Below are 19,999 nucleotides of genomic sequence, written 5' to 3'. Positions count from 1 at the left end.
TTGTTTTTGTCTGATGGAGCAATCTGGTTTACTTAAAAGTGATTGCAATTTTCTTTATTCTATTATTTGAAAAAGCACAGATGGAGGAGTCACAAAATGTTGTTTCAATAAAAGTTCAACATGGACCATTTTGTTACAATTTGGTTTAATGACTAAATACTGACAATCAGTTTTTCATAGACCTGGATTAGTGGGGCCCATGTCAAACAGGAAAGGGACAAACACAAACTGTTGTCTGTTGTCTGAAATATCATTGTACGCTGTGGATTGAGATTTCACTTAATTGGGACTAACAGGATGGGTAAAATAATATTACATAATAATATAACAGTCACTGGGGCTTTTATTGTGCATAAATACTTTTGATATATATACTGTATATCAGAGGTCTTCAACAGGGGGTCCGCGAAATCTTTGGTTGATTAGACAATTAAAAATAATAATAATATATATATTTTTTTCTCTAAACATGAATCTGTCCATTATTTTAATAGTTCATTATTGTGTGAAAGATAACAGGTATATTTATGCATGGCAGTGCCACTAATAGGCCATCACTCATATTTTGTTTCCACATTTATGTTTAAAATGAAAAAAAAAATTAGAATAGCTTGTGTGCATGATTATCATGCAACAATTGACAGACTGTTGATATTGACATTGGTATCAGCTGACAATGTGTGTTTATGAATGTCAGTGGCACGGCCTCCCTACTCACTGTACCTTGCACATGTTTAAAATAAAAACATGAATATATGAACCTGTGTATTATTTGAATAGCTTAGTATTTAATGCACAATAAAGAGGTATACACGGTACTAGGCCCATTTTATATAAAACACAATTTTATACAATATATAGTCGGGGGTCCCTGCTCCATCTCTCTATCAGTTTTGGGGGTCCTTGGCCTGAAAAACATTGAAGACCCCTGCTGTATAGTTGGAACCACTTTCTATTTTAATTCTGTCTTTTATGTTCTATTTTACTCCTGAAGTATCAGTATTGTTCTCATGCTGCAAATACAAAGACTCTGGGGTCCCTTTACTAATTTCATATTTAATTTTGTATATTTGTGCTCTCTACAAAAACCTATTATAATTTAATATATTCTATCTACTTTTCCACTTTGATTCAAAATAACCTGGTTAACTTTCGTTGACGAGTGGTGTTTTGTAGTTCAGCATTTTAAAGAGTTTTTAAACTGTTAACTAACTGGTTTGAATTCAAGATATTACACTCAAGCTGTCATTCCAGTCAACCCGGCTGTTGACTTTAATGCTGGTTTGTCGTGTGCTCTTGTTTTAACATCTCTTTAAGTCACTACAAGTATGAAATACCACTAAAAAAGCATGAAACATGTTTTGTAAAATAACAGCGGCCTCAGCTGTTTTTAGAGGTTAGATTTCTTAAATCCTGAGTGGGCACATGTAGTGAATTACAGTTTCTGTGACATATGTTCAGTGTGCTCTGCTGTACAGGTGAACATGTGTGCTGGGGCCTGGGCACTGTGTTTGAGCACTAAAAGGCTTTGGCCTACTTGGCTACAATAAACTACTAGTGTATTGTAATCCGTCCTCAATCATGTCAGTGAAGAACACCACGGTATCAAGTGTTTAGATCCCACAGTTTTGGCAGCAAACACCCCAAACTTGTTACAGCCTTCCCCTAGTGAAGCCAGGCATAGAGGAAGCTTCCAGACAGAGAGAGAGAGAGAGAGAGAGAGAGAGAGAGAGAGAGAGAGAGAGAGAGAGAGAGAGAGAGAGACAGCAACACACACACACACACACACACACACACACACACACACACACACACACACACACACACACACACACACACACACACACACACACACACACACACACACACACACACACACACACTATTGGTAAGCTGTTGGTGCAGTTTCACCCCCTCCCATCCTCGTCTCCTCCGCTTCCCTCCCATAAACGTTCCCTCCAGCCTATCAACGTCACGCATACTGTTTGGGTAATGTGATGTCTTCTCGCGATATTTCCCACCCTTTGAGAAAAAAAAAGAGACGCGATAGATGAGATCTCGCGAGGCCTCCTTCAGTGGGAGCCCACCCTTTAATGATGCCGACTGCAGTGTGTATAATAGCAGCGAGGGCAGCTCCGGGAGTCTAGGAGGAGCTGCAGCAAGGTCGACAGCAGCATCCCACACCGAGAGACAAAAATACCGTGGCTGGACGGGATATAGTCCAGTGGCCGAGCGAGTGAAAGTTGCCGGGAGTATTTTTTTGGATTTACTGCCGCTCAAGAAGGAGGAGGAGAGTGGCTAAAAGTTTCCAGCCTGTAGCCTCTTGTTCTGAGGCAGCTAACGAGCTACTACCGGTCTCCGACCGTCTCTGAGCGGGCAGAGCAGCGTGTTCTTCCCTGTAAATAGGAAGACGGTTGAACGTTTGTCACTTCCTCCACTTAGTTTGTGGGCCACAACGTGTTTTCCCCCCACACTGCTTCCACGTTAATTTGTGTTTTTTGTGCCATGTCAGCGCCATCCTCCACACCCTCCGCCTCGGCAGAGAGCGCCGCGACGGATTGTGATTTTCTAACTCCGGATGCGGGGCCGAAGCCGCCCGGTCCGACCCCCAGCCAGAGCCGGTTCCAGGTAGACATAGTGGCTGAGGCTGCAGGCGCCACGGAAGATAAGTCTCCGAGCTCCGACGCCTCCACCACTGTCCCATCCAGCGATGCGGCTACTCCCGCCGCTCCTCTAGAGGGTCCGGGTGCGAATCCTGGTGTCGGCGGCGGAGAAGAAGCCAAAGGCCGGTTTCGAGTGGTGAACTTCGCGGATCCCAGTGAAGCGGAGAGCGCGGCCTCTCCGGAGGCGCCGGGTGAGGGGCTGCAGAACGGGGACACGGTGATGAGCGAGACCAGCTTGCATTCATCCACGGGGGGTCAGCATCACTACCACTACGACACCCACACCCACACCTATTACATGAGGACTTTTGGCCACAACACCATCGATGCCGTGCCCAACATCGATTTTTACCGGCAGACGGCAGCACCGCTCGGGGAGAAACTCATCAGACCCACCCTGTCAGAGCTGCACGACGAGCTAGACAAGGTGAGCCCCCACACAGCAGCGCCGTGAGCACACTGACTGACGCGCGTAGTGAATTAATTGACGGTTAATAAAAACGTCAAGTCTTGATTATATTTAGTGACGCACATCATGATCAAATGAAGTGGTCCCATCCTCTGTTCATCCTGAAGTACTACAGACACTATCGTTACATTCCAGGATATGTGTCGTGCACATGTGCTGACAGAAATATCACGTGCTTTTCCTTGAACGCTCCTTCTAGGTGACAGCAAACCTGCACCAGTGCTTTTTTTTTTTTGTATCCACATATTTATCTTTTAATCTATGGCAGACAGTAGGAGGAAGTGTCTCATCAAAAGGGCAGGACGTTTGTGAAAGGAGTGCAGCTGATGGTTTTATGGTGCTGCTCCTCTGTCCTTTTGTTTACTTCATGAACAATACACTTGTTAAAGGAACAGAGCAGTTTTGATCTAGCTGCAATTATCTGACTGAGAAATACTGTGTGTGTTAATAATAATAATAATAATAATACGTATATGATCCATGTAATTCGCAAGTGCATTAGTGAGGACCAACCTCCATAGGTCTGTCTCACAGTCGGTGGTCTAGTTAATCCCAAAGGTGTTGGATGGGGTTGAGTTATGGGGTTTTGTCTGCACATCTCTTCGTGGAGCTGGCTTTGTGCATGAGGGCACTGGTATGTTAAAACGTCCCCCAAATTGTTGCCACAAAGTTTAAAGAACACTGTTGTCTAAAATATCACTACACGCCCGAGCATTAGGCTTTCACTTCAGTGGAACTATAGCCACAACAGACCCCAGGCAAAAGTACAGTATAGTGGCTTGGGTGTCCACATACTTTTGGCCATATCGCACAAGTGTCTACCTATGGGTATTCTTCCACCAAAGTGCCTCAAACAAACGTATAATTTTGAAATATATCCAAAAATCCTGGTTATATCACAAAAACACCCATTTTTCATTGTGTCCGTCAGTCGGTTGAGTGACTCAGTCTGGCATCCATGAGTTTAAATCATGTGCCATCTTACAAGTGATATAAGAGAGTAACTTATGCTGGAGTGTGGTTATCTGACCCCGAGTTGCCATTTAATTGTCAAGGTTACATTTTGATAAACATCAAAATGACTGTTTGCAGTTATTAGCCCGGCTAATGCATCACAGCCCTGATGAATTTGCACTGGTTACTCACTCTGGAATAGAGAGCTATTCCAGAGTCTGCACTGTAAACATCTAGACTATGAATAGAAGACATTCATGAAATGCAGTACGTGAGCTGTTGCACCCTTTAAAACAAACTTAGATCCCCAAGTGCCCTTTCTGAATTAGAGATACAGTTCTTTGATGCAGCTCAAGCAGATAATTCTGATAAATGTGGATAACTGCATGAATCAGTGGGGCTTTGTGGATGTTGCTGCTATTTTTATCGAATTATTATATTGTTTACATAAATTAACGTCTTTGTGAAGAATCCCTTACATTTTTCATGTTGTTTGTGGGTATCCGAAGTCAGTACCTTTTTATGGGGGAGTATCTGCAGCACAGAGTATAAAAACAACCTGAAAGCCGGTACAGGATTTTATTTAGCGGAGTTCTTGTTCAGCGGCTTGTGTTCGCCTTAATTAACAAAAGGTATTGAGGAAACTCGTGTTTTTATTTCTAAAACGAAGGTATTAAAAAGTATTGTGTTGGTACAAAGATTAGTTGTCAACTATTAACTTAATCGTTGGCTATTTTGATAATCGATTAATTGGTTTTGGACATTTTTTTTTTTCAAAGAAAAAAGTCAGAATTCTCTGACTCTTATTTCGTAAATGTGAATATTTCCTGGTTTCTGTAATCCTTTGACGGTAACCTGTATGTCTTTGAGTTGAGGGAAAATCAAGACAGTTGAGGACGTCTTCTTGGTAAACATTGATCGCCATATTTCACCACCTTACCATTAGCATTGGCCCTCGTTAGCCTGATCTGAGATAGAATTGTGCAGTGAAGGCTGTCTCTTTGCAACTTCAGAAAACATTGCCTATGTTCATGTGTCATGGTTGTACATCATTGTGCATTGTGGTTTAGATGCACAATAACATTCATTGCAAAAGCTCTGTGCTGCCTGGTGTTGAGTAACTTCCCTTTGGCACATCTTAATGCCACAACAAGTTGGATGATTGTAATGCATGAGTAAAATACCTTGAGCTTCCTGCTACGGCGACAGAGGCCTCTAACTGGTATTTGACCCCTCTTTGTGCCAGTTTTTGGATTTAACACAACAAAGGAAGTCATAAAATGTATGACACCGTCTCTTCTTATCAACATGTCATGAGTGCTGTTCTCGGTCCAGAGCGAAGTGGTTTGTCAGGATGTTGAGGGGATTTAGGAGAGTGATTAGGAGCCGAAGTGATTATTGTCAGTAAATCATGGGCGGTATATAGAGTTGTTAAGCAAGTAGCGATGAACCTACTTACGCTGGTATCACTGAGTGAGCTGAAATATCAGGCTGTTCAAGGGAAGGCCATCATGTGGAATCCCATGTTTTCATTCCAGAGTGAGTCACGTGGTGATGATAAACATTATTGTCTGAATACAGAACAGTTTTGCAATAGGCTTTCCAGAAATGTACTTTATCCTGATTTAAAAAAAAAAAAAATAAAAAATACGTATGTGTGTGTGTATGTATGTATGTATACTAGGGGGGTAACGGTTCAAAAAAATGCACGGTTGGGTTGGGTACGATACAGTGGAGCCACGGTTCGGTACGTTTCGGTACAGTAGAAAACTATAAATGCCAGAGAAACGTACTTTATTTTAAAATATATTTATTCATTACAACTAACATCATGAAGTTATTCTTTGACTTTGAACAATGATGGCACTATACCTGAGTGACCCATCTTCTGGAGTGTCTTCTTAGCAACACATAAGCATATATCTCTATCTCTATCATAGAAGGCCTTATCCATATTGCCCAATCCTATTGCATGACAGGAAAATGTCCTGTCTCAGTTCATATTTTTGTCATAAATGTGTATGTGAAAAGCAAAACAACTCTTGATTTTTAACTCTTAATTATCAACATAACATACAATTCCCTGTATTTAGGGGTGACCGTGGCTCACTGGGTTAAGAGGGTTGTCTGGTAACCGCAGGGCCAATGGCTCAATCCTTGACTGGGACGTGTCACGTGTCCCTGAGCAAGACACCTAACAGCTCCCCGGGTGCCCTATATACAGGGATGGGTCAATTGCAGAGACAAATTTCCCCTTCCGGGATCAATATAGTATAATGAATTAAAATAATTAAATATTGGTTGGTCTAAGTCAGGGGTGTCAAACTCATTTTCACTCTGGGGCCACATCAGCATCACGGTCGCCCTCAAAGGGCCGGTTGTAAATGTAAGACGGTGTAAATGTAACTACGGTACTCCTAACATAGTTAGTTTAGTTTCCCGGGATATCTGTGACTTCCACAACACGTACTTCCAGTTGTGTGATTTCTCCTCCGCCATTGTTTCCTGTTGCTGGTGCAAAATGCATTCTGGGATATTTGGCTGTCCCAAGTACAGACAAGTCACCTCCGATGCATCCCGGGTAAAATGGGCAGAGCGAGCCACATCCGGGCATTAGGGCCGTGCTTGGCTCGATGTGAACTTTGAATTGGAACAGTACTTGGGCTGAGACTGATGACGTTTCAGTACAGAGAAGTACGCATGTTGAGAAACTTGTTGGAAATCCTCTTTATGGGCTGTTGCATCTCCTGTCCACCTGTTGTGATAGTTTTAATGTCGGCACACAGACAACATGCCATCTCATCACTTCGACTTTCTATCTCATAATTTCGACCATGGGGATATTTTTATTTTCACATCTAACTTTAAATTTTTGTAAAAAAAAAAAAAAAAAAACATTTTTTTTTTTTTTTTTTTTGCTGGCGGATTTTGCTGGCGGATTTTGCTGGCCGTATGTTTGACACCCCTGGTCTAAGTGGTACCATAGGTTCAGACATCAGGCAGGCTGTATGGGGGGGGGGGGCAGTATTGCACTGCTGAACACACTGTGAAACAAATGACTAGCCTCTGTGTTTGAGGATGAGTGGTGACAAGGTCTCTAGTACTTGTCCGGTTTGCTTTATGGCACATGATGAATTTGTGAAAGGACTAACAAACATCAATCTGTCTAAATCCAGAAAGACATTTACTGCCCCGAGACATTCTGTTACTACTGGAAGTGGGGTGGCCATTTAGCCTATCAATACACAGGATGTGATGCAACACCCAATGGATTATAGATGCTGCTGCTGTATTGACTGTAGTAAAACCCGCCTACAGCACAAGTGAGTTCCTGTCTTATCCAGATAGCTCGGTTAGCCTGCGTCCTGGAATAAGTTTGATCTCCAGATGTCACGGTCGAGATAATTGTGACATAAAGTTGTCATATCGTCCAATGCCTAGCCTCAAAGGTCTCGGGCTTCAGGTCAGTTTGTACAGCTTGGTCAAGTAAGGGTCTCTAATTAGGCAATGGGGTTCAGTCGGTTCTGAAGACGTGGGTACGAGCTGGGTTCTGGATTGACGAGAGGTTCTCCACTGTGTCCCTTAACAATTAGCAGGATGCTTCTCGTCCACGATCACTTCCTGCAGTCAGTTGCATAGTTTAATGAAAAATGGTGAAAAGCAATCTCTCGTCCCCCCCCGTTCCTTAATCTCTGAAGCAGCCGGTGAGCCTCCTGTCCCCCAGATCCAGTCCTCAAGTAGTTTGTGATGAAAAGCTGGTCTCATTTTTTCTCAAGGTTGTGAATGAGGGCTCCTATTGTGTTCCACATTGTGTCTTCATGGCAAGAACATAGTTCAGTATCAGGAGTCAAGCCTGTTTCATCACCACTAAATTACTGCTGCTAGCAGATACGCACGGTCAACTAATAGACTGGGTTTAATTAGTCACCGTCGCTGGCTCCCATTCATAGAGGCAGCACTGTTTGGCTCAATATCTGGGAAATGGCTCTTGGACTATCAAATAATAGTTTGTGGTAGTTTGAAAGTCATGGTGACCCTGGTGTTTCCACTCTATCCTCTCTAACGTTTCCCCGCTTTGTACCGCGCGTCCAGATCGAAACGTGCAATGGAAATTCCATTTTACCAATTGACTGTTGCTCATGGACTTTTTTTCACGGCAATCAATGGGTCAGTCAGCGTGCTCTCATGCCACTGCGTTTCCCCGATGACCGATGAAAACCTCAGGTTCTTCCCGCCTCCCGGTAGGGGCAGAGATGGTGAGCGCCACGAGGAGAAAAGTGGGTTTATGTGTTGGGATGGGACATTACAGGCAGGAGTGTCCCGCTGCCTGTCCTAGTGTAACTGGTCCTGGATCAGGCAGCAGTAGCCAGCAGCAGTGTGCTGTAGGTCTATATTGACCAGTCAAAAAGGGGAGCGGTGACAGGGCAGATTTATTCAGTCCGGAGCGGCTGAGCAGAAATGCGCTGTGATTAAATATTAATGGCGCCCTCAGAGCTGCTCCAGTGTAGCAGCTCCTCTAACTCTGCTGTTGTCATGTCTAGTCACTTTTGTTGAGCAATGTGAACCCCTCCCTCCCAGGCTGGGGTTATATTTCCTTTCATCTATTTAGTCCTTTCAACATTATCGCTAATTACATTGAGACTTGAACCGAAGAAACCGCCAAAATTGTATATCTCCTGAAATGATTACACCACGAATTAATGAATTCTGCTTGTCAAAGCATTCTTTCAAATCAAATTACTTTATTTTACGTATTGGAGTGCCGTGGAGAGAAATACAGCAACGGTACATTGTATAAAATAACTTCTTCACATACAAAGATGGGGACAAAAGCATTGAGTAAAGTACCCAATTGGCTTTGGCTTAGGGGCACTTTTGGGGCCAGTTAATAAACTCATACATTCAGGGTTTAGCCCTGAGGGGGGCTCTGGGAGATCCTCCCCTGGCACTCTTTTGGATAAACAATCTTAGTCCATTTTGATGCTTTTTTTTTTTTTTTATGCACTCTGGCAACATATTTACAGTCCAAGTACAACAAAAACCAAACATTGTCAAACAATTAATTTTCATTGTTTATTAGAAAATGGTCGGCATCCGACACCCTGTGCCTGCACTGTGCTATAGTGGCACTGTTACTTTGAGATTGTCTATGACTAAGCTCCTGTCTCCTGGACACACGCTCACACACACTGACACCACGCACGCACGCACACACAATGTGTGTGCCCCTCATTCACACATGGACCTCATGGGATGTGATGTGCGTTACTCTTAACTACATCACTGATGTTTGAAGTACTTGGCCTATTATTTGAAGAACTAATTCAAGCTGTGAGATAAAGATGAACTCCTTTTTTTTAAATTTAGAAATGACTTACAAAAATCAGACTATTACAGGACAAATAGGTAGTAGTGAAACCTGGGTACGTTTTCTGTACTGGCATTGAAAGATTTCAAAGGATTCCCAGACTTTTAACTCTGATTGGTTCACTCGGCCTAAGTAAGTATGTGATTCTCAGATAAGCTGTAACCACATGGTATACTGTATTTTCACCTCTAATTTGAACTCTCATATTTACTATTAGCTGGATGAAGTCCTAAAATCAAGTTTATAAGTGTAATAAGTCTGTTCAGGACGTTCTCTGCTGCTTTTTTTTGTATACGATCTAATGAATACAAGGTGTATTTGAGTATTTAATTCCAGTCCTCAGAGGCTTTCTGCTGAACATGTCCTGACACGCGTCTAGTGTACTGATTCAATCAGGTCATTTGTCATGAAATTTGAGTGTAGGCTTCCACCCATGTCACCCTCATGACTGTTCGTGTTTGTGGAATTCTTAAAAAAAGAAGACAAACCAGAGAACAACAAGGTGCCAGCTGCTCTGCTCTGACTACATGTTGCCCGGCAAACAGCGAGGTACAGCTGTTGAGTCTGCTGCTCTTTACAGGAGAGGTTGTGAGCTTGCACAATGGACGCGTTGTCAGTGTTGAGTGTTTTGTTTTCTGTTTTTTCTGGGGTTTTTTTTAAGCAATCAGTCTCTCCCCCTGTTTCTACGCTACTCCCCCTTCTTTTTGTTTTGCTGCACAGATTGTACACAGAAACAGGAAGCAAAGGACGCCCTGGGCTTCTGGTGTGGCCTTTGACAGGCGAGGGACTCCTTTTGTCTCAGCAGGCTGATGGCCTTACAGCTGTTGTAACGCACGCGCGTGCACACACACTGTGTTGGCAACAGCTCGTAAACCTCTGTGAGGGTTAGTGTGCTCTTTGTCTGCAGAGGACCTGGCCCCCTCCTTAGCCACACATCCACGTGCGTCACATGGAACCTGATGTCAGAAATAGCACGAATAATGCAGTCAAGAAGGTATCGCATGTCCTCATGTTTGGGGACTGTTCCTCTGTGAGAAAACTGTCCATGAGCCCTGGACTTCAGCTTGCAGTGTCAAAATCGCATCCTCCACTCCAGAGGAGTTCAGGTGAAACAGCGTTGACATTTGTGATGCGAGTGAATCAACCTCTATATCTTCCCCAAATGTGCAGCACATAAGTGAAGCAACTGGCTCGAGTAAAGCAAAGTCTGGAAAGCGTTTGTCAAACTCTGACAGACACTTGTCAACCTGCTCTGTGTAGCGCACACGCCTTCCGTTGAGTCTCCAGTTCTGACGCCAGGTTTTGGAAGTTTCCCAAATCCTGGCGCTGCAGCTTTAGCTTCTTTAGTAGAAATACATTGGAAGGCTAACTAATTAGCTCGCCGGAGTTTTGCAGTAGCTCGCGCGGTTGACCACGCATACGTGGTGACCCGTGTGTTAGAAAATCAAGTGGCAAATGCCATGCGGACATCAAATTTGTTTTGAATGGCATGAGATCTACCCGCCCTACCTCCGCGATCGACTGGTCGATCGCGATCGATGTATTGGGCACCCCTGCCCTAAAGTATGAAGTAGGTTTAGTCAAGCCTGTTGAATGAAATGGAGGAGATCTGTTTAATCAAGAGAAGAGATGTTCAGATGACAATCGTCCTCCATGTGTGCGTCAGGATTAGAAATGGGAGCCCAGAATGTCCAGATAACTTGTTGAACCTGAAAAACCTCGCTGATGAAAAGAAGCTCAGCTGACTTGTGGAATGCAGGCTTATTGCGTCACGCTGCTAAGAACATGAGAATATTTAGAAACACCACAGTTTGGCGTTGGGCCCAAATGTCACGAAACAATGCCCCCGTCGCAGCTTGAAGGGACTGGTGTCCTGTTCAGCCGGTATGTCCATCATTGAGTGTGCCAGTGATGGTGAGTACAGAGATCTCTGATGGACTGGCCGTCAGGTTAAACTGTATCTGATGATAATTGTGTCAGTGCTTCACACAGCAGTGGGTGTAAGGTGTAGCAGTGAAAAGGGATCGGCTCCTGTCTGATGTACTCCTCTGCAAACACTGTGCTTGTATTGACTAAACCAAACATGCCGGGATTAAAAATACTGGCTGGCCTGAGGCCAGTGTAAGAGGCACACCGGGACAGTCCACTCAAGAGCCGACTGGACCAGTGCTGGAAGATGAATACAAACTAGAAAACTGATTTTGTCAATGCCACTTCTAATCAGACCCCCAGCTCCCCATGTAAGAGACTTTAATGTATGCATACAGCCTATCATTTCACAGCACTTTCCTTGAAATTGTGCATATAATTGTACAACAATGTAGCAAAATAAAACAAAGGAAGCTGTTGGTATAGAGCCACACAGGCTAGTACAGGGCCCTCTATGGGTGTTCTTGAGTTCCTTTAAGGCAGGGATTCCCAAAGTGGGGTGCGCGCACCCCTGGGGGTGCGCGAGCTGCCTCTAGGGGGTGCGCGAGAGGAAAAGTGTAATGGCGGTCTGATGGTGTAATAATATTAAATATTTAAAAAAAAATGTAATTTTAATTTAAAAACTGTCAGGTGGGACATCTGAAGCTATCAGTCGTAAAAGAGGAGAGGGACAGAGAGAGAGAGAGGAATCGGAGGCGAGGGGAACGGAGAGGTGCGTGGGGAGAGACCGGGAGAAGAAATCGAGTCAGAGGAAGATGAGACGGAGGAAGGAGGAAGGGATTGCACAGACAAATCGGGAGCACATCGGCCCATCGCGGAGTCAAGGTGAAAAAGAGGAAACGAGAGTGAGCATCAGACTGGGAAAAAAAGAGGAAATATGATGAAAAGTATCTGTGTCTGGGCTTCACTTGGATTGGCAACGCAGATTCCCCAAAGCCACAGTGCGTGGTGTGCAGTGAGGTTCTGGCTAACAGTCTGAAGCTCTTATTTACGTCGCCACCTGAACACCAAGCATGCCAGTGCAAGTCAAAAGCCCCTTACATTGTTTATATCCAAATTGGAGGAGTTACAAAACAGCCAAAACAACTGGAGTCTCATTCATGTGTTGGTCTATAAATGACGCACTACGGGCTTCATATCTGGTTACAGAATAGCGAGAAAGGGGCTACCGCACACAATCGCCGAAGACGTGAGCTCACCAGCTGCCAGAGAGATGGTGGAATGTATGATTGGGGAGAAAGAAGCAAAACAGTTGGACATGATCCCGGTGTCCAACAACACTGTGTCGCGCCGCATCGATGCTTTGTCCGAAGACATCCTGGCTACATTAGTCGCTCATTAATTGTAAATTAAATGTGATAATCTGCCTCTGAGCCTGTGCGTGTGTCCTCGCGATCCGTATTGCTCTTTAAAAGTGACGCCTTGTGTCACTGAAAGTTATTGAAACTTTGTTGCAGTGTTTCAGGGCGTTTTCACACCTTCAGTTCGTTTGCTTTGTTCCGATTCAGGGATTAATATGATACAATGTTGCAGTTGCCCCTTTGTTCGGTTTGTGTTCACACTGCAACATTTAACAGCGGACTAAATCTTGTAAACAAATGCCACGCGCGAGCAAACTGTTCTCTCATTGGTCCGATTCTTATGCGGCTATGAAGGCTTAAAAGGCTCTGTTGCGTCTTTTTTTTTTTTTTTTTTAATGGGGGGGGCGGGGGGGGTGCGCGAACCCGGTCGGGATGTAGAAGGGGGTGCGCGGCCTAAAAAGTTTGGGAACCGCTGCTTTAAGGAGTCCTTTTCAGTGCTAAGCATTTGATGTATGCGACATCCAAATGAAACACTTGGGTTAAACATCTGGAGAACGTTTGTTTGGGGTTACAATAATATTTTCCAACATGGAAACGCGCACAAAATTCCCTCCTCTGCCTTCTCTGGAATTTTGTCCCCTTCTAGGAACACAACAGCGACGACCTTCATGATCACGTTTCCTGTCTCCTGCAGCCCGCGCTGCATCGACCGGCCGCTCCCAGCACTGCTGAGCTCAGCAAAAGCAAAGCATGTGCACTGTTTCCACTTCGGGGCTTGGTCGGTCTCAGTGGGGGGGGAGGATGTTGACATCCCTTTCTCACATGATAGTGCACAAAACTTTCCTTTTATAGATAGAATAAATAAGTGGTTGGAAAAAAGCATGCATTTTAAGTGTAATTTTGAATAAAAACGGGAAAACATTTAAAATGGCAAAAAACAATTTAAACAAATAAAAACGTTAAGACATCAAAGTGATTAAATACATAAAAGATAATTTTAAAGAGATGTGGGGCTCTGTGGAATGGACAAAGTGCTGTTAAAAAAGAGGCTTGGTGAAATAGAGGCTGCCTCTAGTGTTTTTGGGTAGGCTGTTCCACAGTTTTGGAGCACAAGTGATGATGTCTGTGCGTTAATCAAAGGTCTAACAGCCTCAGACCAATCATGCTGAAAGTAGCAACAGTTGCTCAAATGTATTCTTTGATCAGAAAGTTTGATTAGAATCATAAGTTTGCCTGTTTAAAACTACTTTATTCAGGAAAAGTTTATTTTTTTGGAATGATGTCTTTGTTCCTCATAGTTGGGTATTAAAAAAAGTATTGTATGTGTACCAAAACCTGTGTATCGTCCTGACACTAGTATCAAAGGCTTTCAATATATCTCTACACTAAATAATCAAAATGCACAGTATACGACCGTATACATTTTTATCAGCATTCTTCCCTTTGTTTAAGTTGGCCTCTGAAGGGAACAAGAGAAAACACTCATTTCCCTTTTTTAATTATGTGCTAAAAAAGTCTAGTGATTCACCTTGAACTTAGGGCGCGTAGACAATGAGAGCTGTATTTACGTCCCGCATGTCTGCAGAGAAGGACACCGTTTGACGAACAAGTCAAGGATGTTTGGAGGTCAACTTCCTGTGCGCGCGTACGTAGCATCATGGAAAATGGTCGGTCATCCTTTCATGTATGTGTTTACAAGCTGCCACATGTGTGGTTGCGTGTACACACGCGAGCCGTATGGCAGGATGTGCCCACAATCTGCTCAATTTCCGTTCAATGGCAAAGTTAAGTCCTTCTTGGTGGCCCGCTTCTATAAACGCATGCTTCTACAAAGCATATGTGACGGAACGTTGGAAGTCAACAGGCCATAGGAGCAAATGTGGCAGGGCGGGAAGGAGCGCAATGTAACTGTAAAAGGGCAAATACAGTCCTATCCCTTATTATAGGGCCAATCCCCAGCTAAAGTCGTGTACAGTAGATGAATACTGAAACCAATGAGGGGCCCATCCCTGCTTCCAATGCCCAGCACATGGTTCATCCCCCCCCCCCCCCAAACTAAAACCGATCACTGTTCCCAAAGCTCCCTCTCCATCTGGGTCCACTTACAGATGCCGCTATCTTGCAGAACAGCAAAGCTCCTCACTGTTTTCCCGGTGCCTCACTCGTCGCCTCTTTCACACTCGTGCCAGAGTCTGATAGTAATTCGACACAATTCATAAACAGAAGTCTCTGCAGTGGCGGGCCGGGCCATTTTTGGTTCTATCAACAGGCCTCAGTGGGTTGCAGGGAATCCAACTCTGGGAGAGGTTTCATGCAGTAAAAGAATAATGAACTGAGTGGTGGGAGGTTTTTTCAAACAATGGTGAGATGTCTGAGACGGTGGACATCTGATCGTTCCTCTCGGTCTCTGACCGAGTCACTCAGGGAGGACGGGGGACTGAAATAGGTATCTGAGAACCCATCAGCATCCGCCTGGCTCCAAAGATGCTGACCACTGCAATGTAAACTAATACGTACATCGGACACAGTGTACCAAGGGACGGTGCTATTGAGATATTGTTAACAAATACTAAAAGTCTAACGAGCCATCCTAACGGCCCACAGAGGCTGCAACTCTCATTGCACTTCAAAAGCCAAACCCCAAAATATTCAGTGTAAAAATGCTCCCATCGGCGAAGCTGCAATGAGGGATGAGAATAGAGAATCTGTGAATCATGTCGGTGCGACTATTCATTTCTCCTGTCAATGTTTTCTGACAGTTGCGCATGCACAATGACACATCATACGAACCCTGTATCATATGTTTGTTTGGACCAGAGCCAGAGAGAGAGGAAAAAAAAAAACAAGATCAAAAGTTGCCGCTGATGAATCCGAGGGGACACGGCCTATTTCTTTCCGATAATGCTACACTGTGAACAACAATCTGTGCTGAATTCTGCAGGAGCGCTATTTGACGTTAGCGGTTAGCAGGTGGTGGTCAGCGCAGTACTGCTGGGCTAAATAATGTAGCTAACGTACGGAGGTTGCATTATGATGCGTTCAAGCTCTACTCTGTAAGAAATGGGCGAGTATTGGGCGAAGGTATTATTATACCGTTATGCCGTGTTCTAATGTAGTCTTGTACGTTTTCACAGAAATATGAAATGGATGTTGGAGTGAATTTTAACCTGTTTAACTTCCTAACACTAGCACATCATCATTATCATTAACTACCAATGCCAACATTCTTTATTTAATTTAAGTAAATATTGAAATTAAAAACGCAATCATTTATTTCCTTATTTGATTTGTGTGTTTTCTAAACAAATCACCACAACAGCTGAGAATATCAAAGTAAAAGTTATTTTACAATTGTTTACAGTTTATACTGACTTTGAGACGGTTGAAATGAGTTTTTGTAACTGTGGTGAAAGAAGTTCAAATATAGTTGCCTGTATGTACTCTTCCACTCAACAATTTATCAGGAATCAATAAGAGGCGTCTATAATGGAATCGGATTGATAAAACCTTACTTTTTATTATTTCCCATCCTCAGCTGCACCACAGAATCATCAATAACTTGAAACAATGAATCAATTATTAATATAATAGATGTCTAATTTCCTGTGCATCAAGCAGTCAGCAGATGGACAAAGCTTTTAAGCACTACATATGTTGCTGTAGTTTATCGCACTACTACTGGGCTTCCTGAAAATAATCTGTTTTATTGAAAGTGCTTGCTCAGTTTCCATGTCATCAGTCCTTGGCAAAAATGTTTTGATGAGTATTGAAATGCCAAATTAATAAGAAATAATATTTTGTCAATGTCACAGCTGTGGAATCCCAGCAGCCCACTGTTCCTAATGCTTAATGCAGAAGTCAGGTTTCACATATGTACCTAAGTAGTTTTCCCAACTCCTCGCTTTAAATGTGGGGTAAATAAGCTTCAGCATGTGGCTTTTATTTCAGAAATGTTAACTGTCTTACACGAGCCAACATAATGCTCTCCTCAGTAAAACTAAGTGGCTGCACTGGTGTCTGTTGTTTTTATTTAATGGGGGTGTAGTGAGCAGTTCCAACCTCACTGACAGAACAGGAGCCTTATTTGTTTTTTGATTAGGTGTGTTGCGTCAGTCCTGATAATTCATGAGTACGTACGTAGTCTGCAGAACATGCCAGTGTTTCCTGGAAATGCTCTGTCTGATATGTTAAGTCGCACAGGATGTGTAGTAGGTCTTGAAAAGTTACTTAAAAGTAAAACCTCACTTGACTTTGAAACGGTCTTTGTCAAAGGTTCAAGTTTTTTGTGTAACGATGCCCGTGCGAGTCATGGTACAGTTTGCAGTGGCGCGCTCTGCTCTGGATGCTCTGTCATTGTTGTGCAAAGCCAGCCTTTGTGTTGCTTCAGCCATGTATGGAGTGGTCTCGTGTGACGTCACAGTTTAGCTGTCGGCCATGTTGGAGTACACACAAAGCCACTGGCATGCACGGCTGAGTCGCATAACCTATCGGTGGTGAACTTTTGTGCTGTCTTTGGTTGTGGCAGCAGAGCTGATAGAGACAAGAAATCATTCTTTCGTTTGCCAGCGGTCATTACACATCAAGGAAATGACACGAAGGAGCTATCCAAGCGACGTCGCGAGAAATTGCTGTCACGCATCTCTCGAGATATAAAGGAATGGAATTTGGCGTACTAGAGTATGTGCGGATCACTTTATAAGTGGTCAGTGATTTTATTTACAAATTTGTTTGTGAACAGTATTTAATAAAGGAAATATAAATTAAACTTGGACATGAGAAGGTTACCGAAGCTTCATCGGCCCGTGACAGCAGTCGGTACCAGAGACGTGTCGAGCGTGTACAACAGGCGAAACACAGAGATGCAGCCTCAGCATTGCTTGATATGAGTTTAACATCAGATCATATATGTATATATATGTGTGGGGGGGATGAAGTTAGGAGTTAGTTGAAAGTGAATTCCTACACACACGCACACAATGACGTGCATGTACAATGTAAACAAACACACGTGTCTGTTTGCGCTGAGTAAACATTGAATATTGCTAAATATCTGACCAGATCTGTATATATTTACTCTTCCAATGACGAGATGAGAATTGTCGACGACCGTTGCTTTGACGTCTCGGACCCATCCACTGACAAACTGATTATAAGCGTCGAGCCCTTTGTAGCACTCCAGCTCGTATTTTGTGTAAGGACTGGGGGTGTTCACGAGATACGTGTAGATGTTGGCGTAGTTTACCGATGGAAGATAAGTAGGATCGGCACTGAAACCATCTGCACTCATCGTATAGGGATCCAAGTTACCAATAACCTTCAATTTGGCCAGGTAGCGAACCTTTGATGCACTATCCAGTGATTCAAAGTATTGTATTTTCGCCGCACTTCCTTGCTTACGCGCCGCCATGTAGAGAACCATGTACTCCATGTACTCCAACATGGCCGACCGACCTCGTAACCAAGGAGATCGTGACGTCGGTGAGACCACTCCATATGATGCTCAACGGCTCATCCTGTGTCGTCTGCACTGTTCTCTGAGCTGTGCTCTCAGCAGGGAGAGCTCTCAGCCACACCAGATATAGTTATCAAGTTGATACCTACTCGGTGGCGTGTAGAGCTGCTGTTGCACCAGAAGAATGCCAAAACCAGGGAGGCGACTTCAATAGCTGATTGCTTCAACCTGTTCTTAACACGAAGCAAGCAAGTGAACTCGAGAACAAATTGTCCTCTTCTGGCTTTTGCTGGTGTTACCTAAAGTGTTTCAGTCTTCCCCGGTGATGTTTGCCTCCCAAGCAGATGGTGTTTTGTTTAATGAGCTGCAGAAATGTAATCCCTTTAGTGTCTGCTGAGGCAGGGAGATGTCATTTCTAACAAAATTATGTAAATCAAATCAGGACTTCAGAACCTTCTCTCCTCTAAGGTCAGTGAAACAGAGGCAAAGCGACCTTTTTTTCAGTTTTTTTTGTGTCCGCTTCATAAACAGTTGGTTGCTTTTTATTTCATCCTCTCTGTCCGCTCTGTGGTCTCCTCACTAGCTCTGAGTGTAAGGAGATCTATGGGTGTAGCCATAGATCAGAGATACAAGAGGACGCCGACTTGAATCATTCAGCATTGATTTGTGAAACTCCTTAAATCAGAGGGTTCCATGAGCCGGTTTTTGTCCATAGACTGTACACTCACCGGCCACTTTATTAGGTACACCTTGCTAGTACCGAGTTGGACCCCCTTTTGCCTTCAGAACTACCTTAATTCTTCATAGCATAGAGTCAACAAGTTGTTGGAAACATTCCTCACAGATTTTGGTCCATATTAACATGATAGCATCACGCAGTTGCTGCAGATTTGTCGGCTGCACAGCCATGATGCGAACCTCCCGTTCCTCTCGTGGAGGCCATCGGAGTACAGTGAACTTAAATGATTGTAACAGTGAATAAAGATCTACCCGTCTTTACAGGAACACTGTTGTTCCTCCATTTCATTGTCTTCTGTCTGGATCTCCAGGTGATGTGGTGGTTCACGTCTACTCTGATCTGTAGCTTTTACTTTTTGAATCAGTTCGATATCCTGAATAAATCCTTCAGAAGCATATTGTAGACCGTTCTATCTCCTTCTTTCTGAAATGTGGTGAGTTTTATTTAAGGAGTGCAGTTAGTGACAGTGTGGCTCCATGGTAGCTCTGACTGCTCGATGGAGTAGCATTGTGGGGCGGGGCTTAGCAAACGGTGAATTCACCATTTATTAATGATGGTATCAGCCATTTGGGTCATAAAGATAAACCAGTTGAAGCAAACAGGCCTCATAGATGTGTTGAAGTACTGTGTATATAGAAAATGTACCAGATTAGTATGTGAAAGTCGTAATGTACAAACATGGTTGCCATTAGAGATGACATGAAGAAACTGAGGCAGGCTACAAATGAACCAAACGGATGCTTCCTTGTCGACAGGGTCCCTAAGGCCACACAAGGGCAGCAGACCTTGATTTCAGCATTGCATAATGACATCAGCAGGATGACCTGACATCACTCTTGGATAAGAATGTGTCCCATTGCCCAGCTGTTTCAATGGCATGTGCCAGAAGCAGATTTAATTATCTTTTGAATTGTCAAGCCAACCGCTATAATAAGTATGCTGGTGTTCAGTATGCTTTTCAAACAGGCATTGTAGTGAACTCCATTAAATCACCCATGACCAAACCAAGCCGGGTTATCATTTAGGGCTTTGTGTGGAAACTCAAGTACCAAAAGGTAGTGCTGGGCGGTATCACGGTATTTTTTTAAGATCCTGGCGGTTTCATGGTATTTTTTTTTTTTTCC

At 43.6% G+C, this 19,999-nt stretch overlaps 1 protein-coding gene across 1 annotated transcript in view; it reads left to right on the top strand.

Moving 5' to 3' along the window:
• The first annotated feature begins 2,149 nt into the window (after nucleotides 1–2,149).
• slc12a2 (solute carrier family 12 member 2) overlaps nucleotides 2,150–19,999 on the top strand; it is a 68,033-nt gene continuing 50,183 nt past the window's right edge. The window contains 1 exon segment of the mRNA XM_079290037.1: nucleotides 2,150–3,090. Coding sequence (XP_079146163.1) covers nucleotides 2,506–3,090 — 585 coding nt within the window. The 5' untranslated portion in view covers nucleotides 2,150–2,505.

This window comes from Melanostigma gelatinosum (assembly GCF_949748355.1).
Source record: "Melanostigma gelatinosum genome assembly, chromosome: 18".
Classification (NCBI taxonomy): domain Eukaryota; kingdom Metazoa; phylum Chordata; class Actinopteri; order Perciformes; family Zoarcidae; genus Melanostigma; species Melanostigma gelatinosum.
This window is presented reverse-complemented; position numbering and strand designations above follow the sequence as displayed.